Source organism: Panulirus ornatus, chromosome 19 (assembly GCF_036320965.1).
Source record: "Panulirus ornatus isolate Po-2019 chromosome 19, ASM3632096v1, whole genome shotgun sequence".
NCBI lineage: Eukaryota > Metazoa > Arthropoda > Malacostraca > Decapoda > Palinuridae > Panulirus > Panulirus ornatus.
The window spans coordinates 14,050,838-14,071,500 of record NC_092242.1 but is presented as its reverse complement, the minus strand read 5'-3'; the positions used below and the strand labels follow the sequence as shown (position 1 = coordinate 14,071,500).

The window sequence follows — 20,663 nt, the reverse complement described above, 5'->3', positions numbered from 1 at the left end:
GGTCGCCATTTCTAACATTAACACGTCTGTGATAAGTAGATGTCATAGGACCCATGTTTTATAACGTAAAGTATTACGGATTTCGAAGATTGTCAGCGCCAAGGATGAGTTGGACACTGCAACCAGTCTTTCTGCTGTAGTCACCCTCAAACCTAGAATGGATCTGAAAATTTGAATTCTTTTCCTAAGCTCCTAGTATGTAACGTCGATTGCCTTCATCGTATTTTTTTTTTTCTGAGACTTACAAAAAGTGTCTTAGCCCAGAGATCCATGTTATGCTCACAAAAGCTGAGAAAGAACTTATATAGGAATACTTAAGCCAAGATTTTGTCAAAATGCCGACGATATTTTGTTACTTGGCAGGGGAACCTTGTAGCACTGACCGTAGGAAAATATATAGTTTTGAAGAACGGTTCTTTTGGCTTACCCACTGTCAAGTATTGTGAGTAAGATGGAGGCAGAGAAAAGACCAACCCGGGTCAGAAAAAGTAGGTTTTGATAACAGTCTCAGAAGCGCAGGCGCACTGCCAGGGGGTCGCTCAATTTCCCACTACTCAGGGGAAGGCTGAACCTTCCTGGTGTGTGGCTACCTACCACCTGCAACAAAATTTTGTCGAAAGGCAGGCCTGTCGCGTAGCTCTCCCCTCAGTAAAAAGAAATACAGTTACGAAGAACAAGTCATGTGAGTTACTACGTATTATCGAGTCTTATTCATGCGAAGGTGAGAAGTTGTATGTCCGTGGACTGAAAGTCAGCAGCCCACGGGTGGGTGAAGCAGAAGGAAAAGAAAGCTACCTGGGACAAAGGAATGCATCTTGACAGCCAGTGAGGTGCTGGGTCACATACGCAGCCTTCTCACTAACCCTTCTGATACCCTAGAAGGATAGTACCCTGGTCATTGGCTGCCTACAACCTACCAAGATAGAGAGATTGAATAATTTATAAGCTCGCGTAGGATGGGAGAGTTTTACCCTCGTGGTACCTATATCAACTTTTGCTTTATACTGCACATTACTTGTTCACATTTTCTGCAGTCAATTTCTCTGCTTATCCTACTCACCTTCCATTAGATTACTAAAGAAATATTTCATCTTACTCGTTTCTTGCGTAATTTCTTATTGCGTTCACAAGCTAATCCGTTCCTACAGAATTATGCCATACGAGTCCTCATCATCGATAGCCATATCGAATCAAGAAAGTTAAACAGCAGCGGACTCTAAGATCGAGACGACGGAACCGCCTGCGGCACGCCACTGGCCGCTTTAGCGTTTGCTAAAAAAAAAAAAACACGTCAGGAACCGCCCAAGAAGGCTGAGACTTAATCTACCAGCTTCCCACACGAACCAGATTATCGACTAGGGGGAGAATGGCAACGCTACAACTCACCTTACCGGGAGGACATTCTCTCCTGGGGGCGTCGCGGCGTCCTCCTCGACAGCCCCCGAGGACACAGCCGCCTTGAGCGATGCAGAAGGTGAAGCCGTGAGCGCACGGTGGCCGTGACCTCATGTTGCCCTTTACACACTCGCTCAGACTCGAGCACTTGCCAATCCTGCAGGTGTCGGAGGGAGGAGATGATGGTGAATTCAGACAGACGGATATATCTGTATGTGGTCATTTTACAAAATATATAACGCTAATCATAAATGACAGAGAGAGAGAGAGAGGTGGTTTCGAACCCACAGCAGCAGCCCGCCCCAACCAACTTCATTTCCCACTGGGGTTCCATTAATTCTTTAATGGAGATGGGTCACGAACGAGGACTGGTTGTCACTCTTAGAGAAAATAATCGATGGTAATCTAGGAAAGGGGGGGGGGATGGGGCCGCAGTCTGCCTCACGACAACATTATTGGTTGTATGTACACACGACAGGGCGATGCTAGGATACCACAATAGACAAGAAACGTGTTTCACTGTATCACATACTTCGTAATCCATTGCCTTTCGTAATATCGTCAGCTGGAATATGGTGAAAAAAAATGAAACAGCTTACGTAACTTTCATAGGAAGGGGGGGAATGGGTGAATTAGTCACTGATAATTTTCTTACTATTTAACAAAATTTTACACCACCGTTTATATGAAAGAAAACGCGATAACGAGATGAAACAAGTTTTTGATTTTCCTTCAAAATTCAACAGCCCTGAGAGAAGGCAGAAATATATAAAGCACCTCTACCAGTGTGCTAACCTGGATTTAGATTAACTAATTTGCCTTCAGTATTAATGTTTTCAAGTATGCTCGATAAACTAGTGATATATTACAACTAACCTTTCCCAACCACCTCTTGACCCTTACCTCATGCAAAACATCTTGCCAGGTGGGCAGTGTGTCGGCTGCATAGGTGCTGACGGGTTTTCGAGTGGGCTGACGGGGTGGCAAGGCTTTACACATACACCCCCGTACGCCTGGCAGTACACCTGTCCTCCAGTACACAGGCGACTCATCTCGTCCATGCCGTCCGCTTCCGCGCACTCCTTAGGTATGCAGTGAGACTTCGAGGTCGGACACAGCACCTGCAGAATAAGACAGTAGTACACTTCTAAGGTAGCTGCCAAAGCCCGTTTACATATTGCGGTCTTCGTAGTTCATTTGGAACTGTCTTCAGATAATCTACTGGTCAGAATTTTAACATGCTGTACATAGTAATACTTTGTACCACCAGGGAGAGACTAAGAAAGGCTTCATTTGGTCACATCCACTCTCTAGCTATCGTTTACAGTGCAATAAAACCAAATCCTATGTGAACAACTTGCCAGGAGGATAGGAGTCCTATGTGACCATGTTTGGAGATGATATCAAGGTCAGGAGGAAAATAAAAACCAAGGAGTATTGCATCAACTTTTAAGGCAAGGGCCTGGACAGTTCAACCCTGAGTAAATGTAGTGAGGATAGGACACAGTGAAAGAAGGTCTCATTATAAATATCATCTTGCAGGAAATAAACGGCAGGAATCTATATTTGATAGGGAATTAGGAATTGACTGTGCCTGACCTCTCATCAGAGTTCCACAATAGAACAGTAAGGGATATGAACTGCCACCAAACAGATATTAGAATTCAACTAAATGTATATGGATAAGGAAATATTCAGCAAGCTGTTCACGTCCTACATTATACCATAAAGAATATATTTTCAAGTTTGGTCACCGCACTTATAAAAAGCACAAAAAACAAACGGTGGAGGGCAAGAAGTACAATACAACACTGGAATTAAAAGAGATGTGTTACAGGAAATGGCTGTAGGCCTAAAACTTGCTCACCATGGAAGGGAGAAAAGAGCGAGGGGTGACCTGATCTCAACCTTTAAGTAACCAAATAAGAGCACAGAGGAGAACACAAACAACACACCTGCTGCTCGAAATAGTGCAAAAAAGAAAAAAGAAAAGACATGGAAGTTCACTCTTACGTCAGCTATCAATAGGGATTGTATACACACATCGATCTTCCCGACTCTCCGTCCATTTATCTGGTCTTGGTCTAACAATTCAAGAATACGTTACGGTGTCACTCCCGTCACCTGATTTGATCTAAGTTTAATGTCCTCAGTTGCTTATCTCTACTGTCGTTCATATTGTATAACTCAAGTGAAAACTCGTTGTGTGAAATATCATTACTGCTTGCCCAGTTATGACTGTGTAACCCATCGTAATTAAATGCATTATCATTACAGTTGCACGAACTGACTAATCAGTGTCTGACAAACTTTCGTGCAGCTTCTGTATTTGTTCAAGAGATTTTTTTTTTTTTTTTCAGAGTAGCCGACACGACACGGGCAAAGTTCGCCACAGTTATGGTCATCTCTTGTGAAAGGTAAGATGATACGGTAGTAGGAATATGGGGATATTTGTAGTCTCTACTCTCGAAGGGAAAACAGGCTGTAGGTAAAGACAAATGACCGGAAAGAATTCCACAGTTTCGCCGTACGATGAAAGATACTAATACTAGTCGTCATCCTATAGATGGTAGGTTTCCACACACAAGATATGGGAAGCAGCCTAGTGGGTTAATATTCTTGTCTCTTGTTTGCATATGTCGTTTGTTTATAGATTAAGAGACTTTTCTTTTGAAGATTTTTATTCCTTTTCAACGGGTTCAAGAATGTACTGTGAAATTTCTGTCTTCGTGTTTTCAGTCGTCCGCGAAGTATCAGGTAAGTGAAACCTTTGCGAGATTTGTATTGCGATCCCGTTGAAAGTATCTCACTTACCATAACAAACCATGCTAACGTGAGATAAATGGGGGTGTTCTCGTTACCTGAAGCTGTGATGCTTAGAGAAACACCCGCGTAAAGTGGGGTTTTCTGGAAGGTTTACATTAAAGAACATCGATGAGGTACGACTAAATAGACTGAAGGGGGCAAAAAAAAAAAAAAAAAAATTGTCAGTTTGCGAAGTTGGAGGGTATTGGGTTCACGAGTCAAGAAGCAGGGCGAACTATGAGTCAGGTTATCGAGGGATGGGTAATGTGTATTAACTGTCAGAGGTGAAGTGAAATTTCAAGAGGGAATGGTGAGACGAGCTCGGTTGGGAGGCAGGAGCAGTGACGCCAGTTGGGTTGGTCGAGATGCAGCTGATGAGGTAAGGTAGTCATGCAAGATTCTGAAATATCTGAGTATCGAGTTGAGGCTCTCACTGTTGCAGTGTGGCGGGGAAGACTCATAATTGATGCCAGGGGAATCATGGGGTCTGCCTGTCGGTGAGATGAGGGAATAATGTAAGAGTAGTAGATACAGCAGAGAAGTATTGCAGATGGATCACAGCGCATAATAGAAATATTCGATACAAAAATCTTTACTTGGGTCCAACATAACACAGACAACTACCACGCGCTGGTACCATATTGAACATAACGAGTAATGGAACGACACTGTTACTTTCTGTGACGCTAATGCCACAGTGTATCGTGACTACTACTTTCGTATTAGCACTTCAGAACAGGAGGGTAAGGGTTCTGTAGCGACTCGCTGAAACTTTTGTAATCCGTGGGTGAGCATGTTTACATGTGGACATCATGCATGAAATCATGGTAATCTCTCCAGTCAGAATTTATGCAGCTGTCAGCAAGGTTGCTAACTGTTCCTGATTTCGTGGGAGTTGCTGTTAACTTAAAGGATCAGAGGTAGGAGATTCAGGTCAAGGACTACGGTAATGTAACACTAGGTCATGCAAAAGCAGAGCGATCTACTTTTCCTTGTTGCATGGAGTCGCGACCTTCGTCAGATTGCTGGCAAGTTGCACCACAAACTGTGTACGACTTATTAACCTAATTAAGCTTATTAAGGTGAACTTCAACCAAATCGAAGATTCATGTTAATCATCACGTTGCCAACACAGAAGACGAATGGAAATACCGAAGATCACGCTTTTCTTCTAGGTAATCCTTTTAGCCAGTCAGCATAACGGATGTCATTGTCAGTTGTCTTTGCTCCTGCGTTGTGTAGCTCAGAAGCTGCGGGAGCCCCATAAAGAGTCCTGGAGTTGTTGAATATGTATTTGATTTCTTCTTTCGTACTTGTTCGCCGTTTCCTGCATATCATGATAGCGCCAGAAACAGACGAAGAAAAGCTGCATTTACTCACACCTACTTTCTAGTTTCTTATGTGTAATGCACCGAAACCATAGTCTCTCATCCTCAACCGAACCCCACAAACCTTTCCGCAGTTTCCGCAAACCGCTCCATATACCCTGGTTCAGCCCAATGATAGCACATCGCCCCTTGTATGCCACATCGCTCCAATTCGACCTGTCCGATGCACGCCTCACACCCTCTAGCATGTTCAGGACCAAACCACTTAAACCATCTTTCGCTCCATCCGTCCACTTCCTCCTCCATTTTCTTCCTTGTCCTTGTTCCCCTTACTTCCGACATGTATGTCCTCTACATCAGCCTATCCTCACTCATCCTCTCCATATGCCCAAACCATTATCTGCAGACCCTTTTCAGCTTATGCATATGCCCCTTACTGCTACATTTCTCTCCATTTCTCTCATTTTCTATTATTTTTTATTTAACCATCCCTCCTCACAACACTGGTTTTCCTAACATTTAATTTCTAAGAAATCCTCCCTCTTTTCTGTTTATGGTGGAGGGTCCACGTCTTACCCCCACACAACAGTGTCGGGACCACTGTACCGTCTGGCATACTTATCTTTGTCCTCACAGACAGTGACCTCTCTTTCCACACACTCCTCAGAGCACCCTCTATGGCTAACTTCATCTCTCATGGTTCCGTCCGCTTCCATGACCATCCTATTTCTTCCACGTTCTCTACATTCAGGCTCCCATGCCAACTAAATTCTCTCTCCCCACAGATGAACTAATAGCCTTACTTCTTTATCGCATTAGATCTCAACATTTTTCACATCACCCACTCTCACCCAGACTCACAGAGACCTGTGTCTCCAGAATTTGCCACCAGAGCCGTGTCATCAACAACCAGCCAAAACCGTCCCCTCTTTACCTACAAGTGTTCTCGTGGCCTAGTGCATCACCACTATAATACATACACCCAGTGATAATGAGAATAGGCTTTAAATGGACTGGGTTACACGTTTCGGGTAGGGCGTGGGTAGAAGTAGAGGGTGTGAAAGGTTGAAAATAAAGAAGTAACTTTTATGTATTCCATGCTGCACCTAACTTCCTGTCTGTTCGTTACGAATTTGTTTGACGCTTTAATATCTTACATTACGAGGATATAAACACTGACGTGAAATGACGTAGCGAAGCCTTAGAAACAAATGCAATGGAAAGTCTTAAAACATGCCACAATCAAAAAACAAATATTAGTAAATAAATGAAATAAAAAACAAATATATTCGAAGGCTTTACCGTAGAGACGATGAATAGATGGTCTGTATTTTGAAACTTAAAACTGTAAATCGATAGCGTGTATAACAGCTGTAGCTGGCGAACTCTGTGTGTACGGCGTGTAACCCTGTTTGCATCCCCGTATACACCTGCTGCTGATCTAGCAAGGATCAGTGCGTCATGGAATGGGTAAGAGCGATGCAGACCCTTCCCATGCCGAGGATGGGAGGTGTACAGGCTAGAGGATGGATGAATTGCTGTCTTCGTATTGGTGGGCGCCACGACACACCAACACTGGGATCTGATACTGACCTTCACTTTATCGATTTATGCTGGGACGCACACCAGACGCCAAGGTTATCTAGCAGCTAAATATTAATTACACTATTTTAGTTGTGAAACAGTTCCGTTCAAGGCTATGGAGAGCAGGGATAAGCCAAGGAAACTAGAAGGGACGTTCCGCTCCATTTTCCATAGCACGGTATAAAATCCCCTCCCACCTAGAGACGCGAATGGAGCTCGCGTCCTCAGTCACAGGGAACAGATTTATATGACTGCAGGTATTACTACAGACACATTCACCCAGTGTCCACATCTGTGACGGAGTAGCACTTTAAAGCTCTCCCGTAATCTTAGGAAAATCCTTTGCGACAAAGGTTTTTTCGTAATTATGAATACCATAATTTGGAGACCGGTCAGGATTTGACTAGCGTATATTAATAACAACAGAAACGGAGTGATAACTTAAACGCAAGTAAACCTGACCGGTGTCGAGCGAAATTTCTGACCTGCAAAATAAGTGACGATGTGTTAGATTATTGGCATGATTAGGTGGGAAAGAGTGACCACCAATATATATCCGTTGCATGCTTAAAGATGGCTTAAAGTGTGATTTTATTGGTCAGTGTTCTTTTCAAAGCTAAAGGATCAAACAACGTGGATGAAGGATTATGATATAAGCAACACAAGAGAGTTTAGTGGCTCATGCTCTTTGCATGTAGTTGCATAGACTAACATATTAATTACGCTCTTTCTTTTATAAGAGTAAAATACATAAATCCATTAAATCTGCATGAAATATATTCAGTATTCTTCTCAACACTACAAGAGTGAACAACTTGGAGAGAGAGAGAGAGAGAGAGAGAGTGAATTAGACACAGCAGTAGAAAGGTTGGTGGTATATTATGCCTGGCCGCCGACACCACCCGCAGCCAACCAACAAGCCACAGCCATATAGCTCTTCGTTTCATATCCTTTTCCTGAGACAAATGTGTCTCTGAAGCTACCAAGAGAGTCCATATAAAGAATAGAGTGATCCCGCGCATAAAGCAAAATTCAACATAAAAAGCGCTGGTCAGTTTTGATATCGCAGCTGCATCTGTTGAGCAGTGTATATAGCCTTGCCAAAAAAAAATGTTTTGTTTGGGCAGTGTGTATTCCCTGCGCACACCTATACGCATGCACAGTTGTTCAGTACAAATTAATTTCAAAGTTTAGAAATATCGCTTGAAGTCGTTTAAGTAGATCGGATTATATTCTGATGAGTCGTCGTGATACACCCATTATTCTCATGAAACATTTCACAAATATGTACAACCATTAGCCATCCCTTTACGGAATACACACTGACTAAATATGTCATCGTTGAGGAAGATCATGTAAAGAGAAGACTAAGCCAAACTTTAAAGCATTAATTGACTGCTTAAGTTACTACCCAGAACAGGACGAAGCAGCTGGAGTGTGGTTGGCATGGCGAAACTGGCGGAGGGTCGCTTTTGGCAGTGAAATGAGGGACAAGCAAGAAATCGATGAATTCCTAGAACCAGGAATGGCAACAAAACCACCAAACTCGACAGAAAGAATGCCCTTCATGTCCATAACATCAGTTGTACGAAAAGTATAGACAATTCTCAAAGGTGGAGGTTGAAAGGAAAAGAACGACCAACGTCATATCCTAGTGACGTGACTAACATCTGCTGAGGACTATCTTCCATACCTACACGTACCGACCCGTCCACTTCCCAGGAATGCTAAGATCGTAAGACTAGGAGTAGACTGTTTGGTTGGGAAATATATGTAGTAACCCTTGGGACCACAGTTCATGTGGCCACTGCAGTTAAATCATCTACCGCTGTGGAACTCATAATGTGTTCTTCCGTGGAACATGTAATTCCAGGAAGGCATGTACCTAAATAATGCCAGAGTTTCTTGACTTGTCCCATTATCATGTACCAGCACTGTCGTCATATTGAATTATGAATCTAGGTTGTCCCTTCGAACAGTTCACGAGACTCTTCATCACTCAAACTGTGTTGCGTTTGTTAAAGATAAGTAGCATGGAAAGATAAACACACGTGAAAACGAACCCAGAGGAGACGGGAAGCAGAAGCAGTTTCACGTATAAGAAAATTCATAAGTATATTAAACAGAGCTAAATACATAACTTTAAATTCAGATTTTAAATGCCTGTCATGCATATATCTGTAAACACTAGCGAATTCATACATCAGTTTAAAAACAAGTAAACACTGTAGCAGTTTATCACTGCAGTAAACGGTGTCAGGAATATACATAGCCTCTCTCAGTGCAAGCAACTTTTTAAAGGTCTTACTGATATCAATTGATCGTCCCCTCCACCACAAAAAAGAAAAAAAAGCGTAACTTTATTCACCTTTATTGAATGCATCATTCAAACATTTTAAAAGTGCTAAGATTACCAATAAAAATTACGAATCAAAGGTTTGGGACCTGCATTTTATAGCAAACACTAACTGGCTTAAAATATTTCATTTTCTGCTATAACTTCTAATGGTGATACTAATTCAGTATTAAGATGATGGAAAAAAATTAGACTCGCTTTCTTCATTAGTCCAAAATGTATTATCTCACTTCAGTTTCAAAAATGTTTTATATGTATTTCAGTTTTCAATTTTCCTTGTATCACTTTTCGAATGTATATTGACCCAGCTCCCTAAATCATTCTTCAGTTAAGTAACGAAATTCACTAAGACTTATTTATCTTACGCAGGTATACATAATGTCAAATTTCGCGTAACAAATCCCTCCCCTCACCCATCCTCCACCCCTTACTTAACATGGGACTTAAGTTAGGCTTTTTCATATAGGTGGTGGGCGAGGAACACCACGAAAAGTAAATAACATGTTCATGGTTCCCAGTTTTCTCTTGATACGACTGAAGCATGTAATGACGTGTATGTCATGTCCTACAGTTATTCGCTGCAGCACCTCTGTTGCAATTGAAAATTTGGGCAACGTTGAATAAAACATGAAAAACAAGGAAATATCGGGGTTCTTGGAAGCGTAGAAAATGGCGTATTACGCATTTTGCCGTGACTCGTGAATGCATAACAACATATCTTTCCAGGGAGTCCCTTAAAAGGGTAAAATTTCTTCTCATATAGCACAAACCGTGATAAAGCTGAATGAGTGTACCACTTTTATATTTAAATTTTTTGTTAAAATTTTCACTCTCCTATTCCGTGTATGCGTGATCTGAGAGCCATGCGCTTGATTGTTTGATTTCCCAACTGTCTCATACTAGTTCACCGTTTCCTGTGTGAGCCAAGTAGCGCCAGGAACAGACGAAAGAAGACCTGATTCAGTAACGTCCATGCGTAATGTGCTGGATTTTTATACTAAGAAATTTGCCAGTCTATCAATAGAGGGTGTGGTTTCCCCTGGCGGAGTATTGTGATTGTACCTAAATCCTGCGAACCTGAAAATTTGGTGAGAAAGTCAGTTATCAGGATAAATACGGTCAAAAACTCAGCGTGAATCACATAAGCAAACAAATACGTATGGTCCTTAGCGATCGTTTAAAATCGCCCTCGAAAATCTGTTTGAAAATACATTTGTGAGTCGTTTTTAACACTGTCCTGTTGCTAATACTATACACCATGAACAGGGAAATTTCCATATGAATATCCAACCAGAAGAATCAATTTGGCGAAGATTCATTTGTCCCAGGACAGGATTACCGTGTACAGTACTAATGCAAGTCTGCGTAGGGCTAACAGCGTACGAACACAACCACGTCATAGAACGACTGCTTTAACCTTAAAACATAGTCGTCAATAATGTGGAACAATCCTATACCCCTCGAGTCCAACAAGCCTGGCGGGAAAAAATAATTTAAGTAGTTTATTGAAAACAAAAAATGTATATGAACTTTTAAGCTTTACCGTCTTAAGATATAAAAATAAACATAAATGGATATGGTTACTGAAAAAAGAAAGAAAAATATTACTCGTGTTACACAAAAACTTTATTATACTAGGAATAGAAGCACAAGTGACGTACTCCTACTCGTTGATGTCTGCTTAAGATATGCAGGTTGAGGGATTCGCATAGCCGTACACAGAAGTGAACCCCGTAATCAAATGAACTTTGAGAACCTCTGGGTCTCACAGACCCAATTGGCGCTACTGTTCAAGGTTTATTTACAAGATTTATGTGGTGGGCTTAAACAGTACATTTACTCCATGTTATCTTATTCTAAACGAACACTTACTTTGAAGTTAACATCGCATCTGTAGTTCGTAGTTAATAAGTATTGCATTAATCCTAGTTCGTTCCTGTTTCAACTGAACAACAAGGATCCAATTATGACAACGATGAATAAAAGAATCCAATATTATGAACGTGAGCGGACTCCTGTTAGGGTTGCCTTAATTTGTTTTAGATGGATTTTTAAATATCCTATTCAGAGGACTGAATTATTAATGAAAACTTTATATTGGTATATAAAGCAGTTTTCCAATATTGATATACCTTCATATTCCCTCACTGTTATGTACGGAAGTGCTATTGTATCTGTAACCTACATTCTTGAAAAGTTGGTCAGGTATGTGTGGAAAAACATTCTCCAAAAGGATAGATACTTAAGTAATGTTATTTCCTAGGCATCCAATTATCATAATTCATGTTTTCGCTACTGTAAAATACGTAATTTTCGAGCTCAGACACCAGATCCAGCAAAGATAAGTTCATCATTCTTTTAGAATTATATTGAAATGTAAGAGTAAAATAAGATAAACAAAGGGAGTGTCACTTGTACCACAATTTCTCAGTCTAAGAGCAGTAACATTTATCACAAAATTTCAACGGAAGCCATGGCATGGGAAGCGGACAAACGCGCGGGGTAACGACCGACTTGTAGTGGCGGTTGAGAGGCTCGTGCGGCGCCAGGCACTTGTAAACACTACTACCCTTCTAGTCACGGACCCGGCCACGTGTGTGTGCGATATATGTGGAAAGTGGCGGTTGTAGGAGTGTGTGTGGGGATGGGGAGTCCCTGAGTAAATAAATCCCCCACATGAGTCTTTTATGACCGGTCGGGGAAGGGGTTTGTATCCACCTCTAGCGTAGGGTACTGGGAGTGTGATCGAAGCCAGTATGAATAATTTCACAGGTAATCATTCTCTTGGCAGCAGTTCTCGAAAAAACAGTGGAAACACGTAAGCATGTTATGAAGTAGAGACTGCAGTCCTTGTGTACAAAAAAAAAAGGTATGTACTAAGATACATTTCTAACAACTACAAGTATATGTATAGAATAATGTTTGTAATGATCGATTCATTGACTCGTGCAATTTTTTATAACTCCCCTGGGATGAATATTGCAAAACACGGTTTTGCGAGAATCATTAGGTTATACATGCGCGTAGGAGCATTCACGTGAGATGAAAAATTTGGAACTTCATCTCATCAGAAAATCAGGGATAAATTGTTTCATCTAATCAATAATACGTGGTTATTTTAAGAATATCTACATGTTGCCTATGCCGTAAGTGTTTTTCGTCTATTCTTTTTTTATACAAGTAGATTGATAGTGAAAAATGCGAAAGATTAGGATAATGCTTGTGTTAAATAGTTGCATATTGTCTCAATATGGCAAAACAGTTTTGTCTGAGGATGACCAGCGATCATTCTAAGTAGAGACCCTTTTAGCTGATCTATTGTATGATTAATGATTTTTGCTGACATAAAGATTAATGATCGTTGCCAGCAAACTCTAACGCTGTATATACCTGTTCGTTTTTCATAAGGTTTTAAACCCAAAATACATTAAGCTGAGTTTGGCGTATTTACTACCAAAATATCTACATTTCTGGCCAAAATTATGGATTTGAGTAATTTGGTGTCTCGATTGAGCCCTTTACGACTGATGTGTGCTACGGGACAGCCTTGTTTACTGTGGTGTTAAGAGTCGCCTATTTGCTTACTAGTTCTGTGTTATGGAGAGGGTTTAACACTCATGTTGCCCGGTTTTTATGATGCCTTGTCGATGCCGTAATCGTATCAATACGCAAATAGATACAGATGCTCATCCTCGCTTACGCCCTGGTACTTATTGACTCACCAGCTCCAAAGGAAACGATATGTTGCTAGGATGCGATGTGCCCTATCCGGGATTCGAATCCCGTTAGGTTAGTGGGTCGCAACGATAAAACCACTGCACTATGGAAGCTTTTTTTTTTTTTTTTAAACTTGCTTGATAAAAGTTTAACTGAATTTATTTATGATCTGGACAAAATGACTGGTCGGACAAAGTCACGGACAGCGGGTTCACTGAACTCATTAGTTTTTCATACGGAATATAAACGAACAGAATTCGGTAAATGTCTGTTCTGAGAAATTGTTATAGAAATATTCTTACTTGCACCACTAACACACGCGGTAAGAAATGAAGTATGCTTTCTGACACAGAAGCAGCATATTTCCCCTCCCACTCTCGAACGTGGCGATGAAGTATGATAAAAAGTTTGAGATGTCAACTTTTCTGACTCATTAGAAAATTTCATTTTTTGTCCGAGCTACGTATTTATTCTACCAGCCTCTGCGTCCACGTCATCGTCCGCGCGAGCGTCCACACCTCGGTGATTCATACATCAGACTTCAGGTCTCAGTCATTGTCAGAAAGCAGATGTAGCTCTAAGCTTTTAAACTTCCCCCCAAAAGTAGGTCGCCCTAACCGACAGTTTATGCCTCGCATGGAAATCTTGTATTCGATATAAATTGCTCTCTCTCTCTCTCTCTCTCTCTCTCTCTCTCTCTCTCTCTCTCTCTCTCTGTACACATATACACATACAAACTAACACAGCTATGCAGCAATACATGATATGCGGACGCCAGCTTACACATGTTATATAACAAACACATGGAAATGGTTTGTGATCCGGGCTTTCACCGAAGACATTATTGAAACCATGCAATTTCCTCCTCCTGAGGTGAATTAGTATATATATATATATATATATATACTGCTCTCCGAGATAACGTGTGGAAGGCGAGAACGTTATCTCGGAGAGCAAAAATGGGTATGTTTGAAGGAATAGTGGTTCCAACAACGTTATATGGTTGGAGGCATGTGCAATAGATAGGGTTGTGCTGAGGAGGGTGGATGTGTTGGAAATTAAAAGTTGGAGGTGGTTTGAACGAGTAAGTAATGAAAAGATAAGAGAGATGTGTGGAAATAAAAAGAGTGTGGTTGAGAGAGCAGAAGAGGGTGTATTGAAATGGTTTGGTCACATGAAGAGAATGAGTGAGGAAAGATTGACAAAGAGGATATATGTGTCAGAGGTGGAGGGAACGAAAAGTGGGAGACGAGACCAAATTGGAGGTGGAAGGATGGAGTGAAAAAGATTTTGAGCGATCGGGGCCTGAACATGCAGGAGGGTGAAAGGCGTGCAAGGAATAGAGTGAATTGGAATGATGTCGTATACCGGGGTCGACGTGCTGTCAATGGATTGAGCCAGGGCTTGTGAAGCGTCTGGGGTAAACCATGGAAAGTTTTGTGGGGGTCTGGATGTGGAAAGGGAGCTGTGGTTTTGGTGCATTACACATGATAGCTAGAGACTGAGAGTGAACGAATGGGGCCTTTGTTGTCTTTTCCTAGCGCTACCTCGCGCACATGAGGGGGGAGGGGTTGTTATTTCATGTGTGGCAGGGTGGCGATGAGAATGAATAAAGGCAGACAGTATGAATTATGTACATGTGTATATATGTATATGTCTGTGTGTGTATATATATATATATGTATACGTTGAGATGTATAGGTATGTATATTTGCGTGTGTGGACGTGTATGTATATACATGTGTATGTGGGTGGGTTGGGCCATTCTTTCGTCTGTTTCCTTGCGCTACCTCGCTAACGAGGGAGACAGCGACAAAGCAAAATAAATAAATAATATATATATATATATATATATATATATATATATATATATATATATATATATATATATATCGTTGTCGGCACTACGCCGTAAGACTGTCGGTGAATTATTTAGATGACCGACCGTCCTGCTATGCAATCGATGAACCGTCCGAATGTGTAGTATACACCCTTTATATTTTATTTAGTCCTTCTAACTCTGCATGTCCGTTTCTACTTTCGGTTGTACGGATATACTGAGCATATCCTTATAACCTTGTATTAACAATACCTACACTATGTTACCGTGTCTATTCACTATGTAAATTGAAGCCAATATTACGCGATTCGAATGTTCTAGGAGAGCATGACGGAACTTCCCACACGTGGAAAACTTTCTCTAGCCGAGTACTAAGATCCTGGTTACTCCTCCAGAGACAGTTTTGTTTCCTGGTCATAAGCTGCTCACAGCAAATGCAGACTGTTTAGAAATGTCATATCGCAAGAAACTTTTGGCAGTAAATACTCTTTTTAAGTATTTAACCTTTACGATAAGCTCAATCTCACATTAATACTTTTGATTTTAATCTTCCAGATGTACAAAACATTCGAAAGTATCATATTAACACAAAACACTTTCTTTAAGTAGCTTTCAGTCAAATTAGACACAGAGGTTACATTTGTAATACAAAAGGGTATAAACAAAGAACCAGTATTTCTGTCTCTTGTATAATGAATGTTTCCCTTCCGTTGGTTCCACTGTGGTTGTGCTATCCCTCAGGGTTCTGTCCAAACGCTAACGCTTTTCTTCGTAAATGACCTTCATCCTCCAGGACAACTAGTAGTTTGTGGCTCATTGGTTATTGTCCAGTGGATGGTGGGTGAAAACCGTACCTGATGACTTCCATGAACAGGGTAGGTAGGCATTGCGTGAGAAGTGACCCCAGGGAGAATGACTGGCGCGTCTTTCCTGTGCGGGCTAGGCTGCGACATTTTTCCCCTCCCCCTCCCAAGCATTATGCAACACACATGCCATTCCATAATCAGTTCCGTTTGTCCTTCAGACTACCCTGGTTATGAAAACGGTAAATTCCTACACGCATATTTATGTACCTTTATCGTAAGGCAAAATCAACTCTAAAAGGCAAGAAAACAACAAGCTTTGTGGTGTCCATTTGTATTCTAAGACACGTTTTATTTACTCTAAATGCACGAATATCAGATACAATACACAGTAGGCTTTTCTTGCAGTAAACGTATTCATGATGATACGAATTAACACAAAATTATTTCGAGATATTTTAAAATGTCTCTCATGATATTCCCTGTTATCATACACGGAATTTTTGCCTGGTTTTAAGTAGCCATTTGATAAAGACAGTGTTTAATGCCACGCCTTACTGTGCAAGGATTACTTCTAACCTTAGATAATTTAAAAACTTTTTATGTGTCACTAACTCTTGAGCCAGTGTTTAGCCGGCCAGAGACACTGGATGAGATTACAAATGTATTTCATTTACCCCAAATATTTATGTACAGGAATATTATTATTCCTTTTATTTGAGAACAAACTACATTTGCAAGTGGAGGTCAGGGCGCCTGCGGCTGGGAACTTGCCACCTACACCCCCACCAGGTCGATCACAGCTTGACCTTGCTCCACTGAATTATCTGCCCATGACGTTACATAAAGAAATCTTTTATTCGTGAAGTTAATTACAACAGAGCAAGGCAGTGAAGCAGATCAGCGCGCAGTGTATATATATATATATATATATATATATATATATATATATATATATATATATATATATATACACACACACACACACACACACACACACACACACACACACGCACGCACGCCTGTTTGCCGTTTCCCGCGTCAGCGAGGTAGCGCCAGGCACAAAAGAAATGGCCTCTACCAATCGTATATGAGGCACCGAAACCGTAGCCCCCTCTCAACCAGGCCCTACAGAACTTTCCTTGGTTTCCCCAGGTCTCTTCATATGCCCTGGTTCAGCAAGTAGACAGAACAGGCCCAGAACAGTTGAAGAGAACTTTCAGATCCATCTTTTCACCTCTTTTTTTGGTTTACCCCTTTTCCTTGTACCCTTTAATTCTAAAGTGTATACCCTCTTAGTCATCCTCACCTTACTTACCCTATCCATATGACTAAGGCATTTTATTTCACCCTCTTCAACTCGTGTACACATTACTCCTACTACACTTCTTTCTCAACCTTGCATTATTTGATGGCAAACCCTCCTCACACCACACAGTATCCTTACACATTTCATTACCAATACATCCACTTTTTTTTTTCATATCTTTGGTCCATGCCTCGCATCCATACAATACCTTTGGAACTACTCTAACATCAAACATAGCCATCTTTGCCCTAACCGACTCTTTCAACACATTCCTCAATGTACCCAACAAATTAGCCCCCCCCTCCTCACCTATCCTCTTGTTCCTTCAGCTTCCATAGATCCTTTCGCTGCCATGTCTACTCCCACTTCCTTCGGTTCTCTCCATCCAAACTCACACTCAGATTAACCTGCCTCTTCACTGATAAACTTAATAAACTTGCTTTTATTCACTTTTTACTCAACTTTCTCCTCACACACAGTCCTAAACTCAGACATCAGTTTCTCCACTAGATATTATAACCTGAAATACTAATTGGGCATTTTTGTCATGATATCTAATGTTGTAATTCAGTCCTACAGCAATGAAGATGAAAAATAGCCTTTTCCTCTCGCAGTCAGATTATTGTTGTGTATAGCTTTTAGAAATGCCAAAAATGTTTCATTAATTACGAGGAAATTGTGTATGGAGTTAACCGGCTTACTCGAACAAATTTAAAGATTTTTTTTTCACGATCTTTAGCAAGATGTTCTAAGCTGTAGCCTAAAGTTACGCTCGCGCTTGTCTAAAATGATTCGCATGTAAGTCTTAGACAGATAGACAGACAGGAGAGCTATGATAGGGATGGTGTGCAGCTATAAAGACAAGCAAACTAAACATGCCTTGGTAACAGTTGCTTGTGAGGTCTGGCGTGTGACCTGGGTGGTGGCGTCGTTGTTACTTACCCATCCTCTGCTGCAGGCCTTTCTAGTCCTGGGAAATTGGTCGGCGTCATCAGCGTAGCATCCGGCACTCAAGACCACCAGGATCCCTGTCAGGTACACACAACATTAGCTTTGCTCCCACGCAGACAGTTGACAGTGGTGCGAGAGATGGGTACTCACATTAAGAAAGGTCCCAGCTTCCATGAGAAGCTAACGTTGCCTTGCGGGAACTTTACTTAAAGCAGGGACCTTAAGGAAAGCCATTTTGAATTTATGTTGATACGCGTTACTACTAGTCTAGGTTCTCATTATGATAGTCAAAATACTCCAAGGAATTACACATACATCCTGGGAGGCCTTCCTATTTCTTTGGACCAGTACAAATAACACATCTGGGGATAGGGTTAAGGAACGTTTAATGTATGGCAAAAGTCCGCCCTGAAGAATGTGATGTTTCTGCTGCGTCACAATGTTCCTTCCTTTCGCCACTATGTTGATTTTAGAGCTAAGGTTTTCCATACGAATATTTACCGACTATTTGGTAGATTAATGTTATTCTGCGTAGCATATTTAATGGCGTTAAGGGAGCAATATAGCAGGAAATAGCCTTTAAAGGCTGTAGGAAAAAAAAGAAAAAATCAGAACGCCTCAAGCTTCTGGCCTACCCCACGCCACCAATTGTTCCGCGGAACCCCAGTCGTCTGCATTGCATCACAGGGTGGTTGCTGCTTGTCTGGGCTTTAGGTCTATCATTCGCCAGGGTCATAAAAACCGTGAGTGTCAAGCTACATACATCAACCGAGATATCTTTAATGCTTTCTTTATGTGTTTAGGCCACACACACACACACACACACACACACACACACACACACACACTCTAACTTGGGGGTGAGTGCATGAGTTTAAATATTGGTTGGAGTATATGAGGAAGACCTTTATTGAGTTCCATGGCCAAAGACAGCACTCATGAAGCTATGAGCCAGATTCTTCTAGGTTATAACATTATTTTTTTTTTTCTCAGAGAAGATTTGACCGGGTAAAATCTAAACTGGATATGGGTTTTATGCCATTTTATAAAGTGCTTGGAAACAACTGTTTAAAGTATCTGGTCTCACCATGACGGATAGGCTATAACGAACGTATCCGTACCCTAAGTTAACTTAGGTGTGACTCACGGCGACGAACAAAGCGATCCCAGAAAGTGTCTGCCATGCTACGCAGTCGACACAAAGACAAGGGGGAAGCTCTGTATGTTATGATTGAAATTGGTGATTTTTCTGGTGATAGGGAACGCGAGTACACATGGTTTTCACAGCACAAGGCAGCAATATACATTACTCTGTCCAAGTGGCCGTCCACAAAGATATTGTACAATGATCTAAAATTACACGTTTCTTTGATGTACCTTTATGTGGACAATCAGGATGCAGCCCCTCTGTATTGCTCAACATTGATACAGCGCAAATAACACGACATAAATTCTAACAAGGTAGTGGCTTCACATAGCCCAGATCCAGTCGGCTTCGTGACCAACCAACGAAACTATTCCCTAACACTAAATAAACATTTATAACAAAAAAGATGAATGCAGATTTGGAACTAACACTCTTTAAACGCATTGTGCCAGCTTGATACTTTATATAAAGCACAGGATAAAGATTTCTCAACATTTGTTATATTACAAAACAGTTTTTGCACAACTTGAGATTGCCAAATCAAATGGTTTGAACTGTTATTTCAGTCCATGGATTTCAAACCTTAAGTTATATTTTTCATGAAAACTAAATTTTTATGGATAGAGTAAGGTGTAAGATAAAACATAATGCTGGAAAATTTAAGAAAGCGATTTATTCAGGTTGGAATTCTTATTATTCCATTAGGCTCCGTTATCAGTTGCTTATGATAAATTTGATAATATAAAGATACTTAGAAAAACTGTTAGTCTTACCTATTACGGTGGAAATCTTCATCAGAACTCCATGATCACAGAAACCCATTGTAAAAAGTAGCTAGACTGGATATATTTTTTACACCCATTCCCCAGTCCTCCTCACACGCTACTGACGGGCTAGTGGTGCGCTGTGAGGGCGTCGCGTATGGGATGGTATTCGAGTTACCGTTTTCTATTATATTGGTAATTCTGACACGTTTTCTGTGTTCCACTTTGTATGTTGCATGATTTCTGTGTAAAATGTTGAATACTTTTCTCAAGCAATATTGTGGATCACTTTTCCGATTATAGTAACTGATTCGAGGCCATGCGTAATATAGTGAGGAAAAAAAAAGCGTAAAATATTATCATGTTAATACCAAGGATAATGCGATACGTAATTAATGTATCAGTTACTGCTGAGACACGTATCTTCCATATATTTCATATGAATAACAGATATAGAACTTAATCTCAGACCAGTAGACTTTACATACATTTCAAAGCCCCAAATCCATAATTACCTGTAGCTAAGATGCTCACACACCACATAAGACTAGACATCACGCTGCCAAATGCAGGGGTCACCATTTTATTCCGAAGCATCGTTATTCCGGAAAACAATGAATGGTACTAAACTGTCTGAAATAAGGGAAAGAAGCTTAATTTTTGT

The 20,663-nt window shown here is 40.9% G+C and overlaps 1 protein-coding gene across 1 annotated transcript; it reads right to left on the bottom strand.

The window, feature by feature from the left end:
• Nucleotides 1–564: 564 nt before the first annotated feature.
• LOC139755402 (uncharacterized) lies at nt 565–20,663 on the bottom strand. The gene is made up of 4 exons (XM_071673680.1): nt 20,009–20,663; nt 18,080–18,165; nt 2,299–2,516; nt 565–1,552 (listed from the first exon to the last, which is right to left on the bottom strand). Exons 1-4 carry the CDS (start codon nt 20,055–20,057, stop codon nt 1,324–1,326), a joined length of 582 nt encoding a protein of 193 aa, XP_071529781.1. The 5' UTR covers nt 20,058–20,663; the 3' UTR covers nt 565–1,323.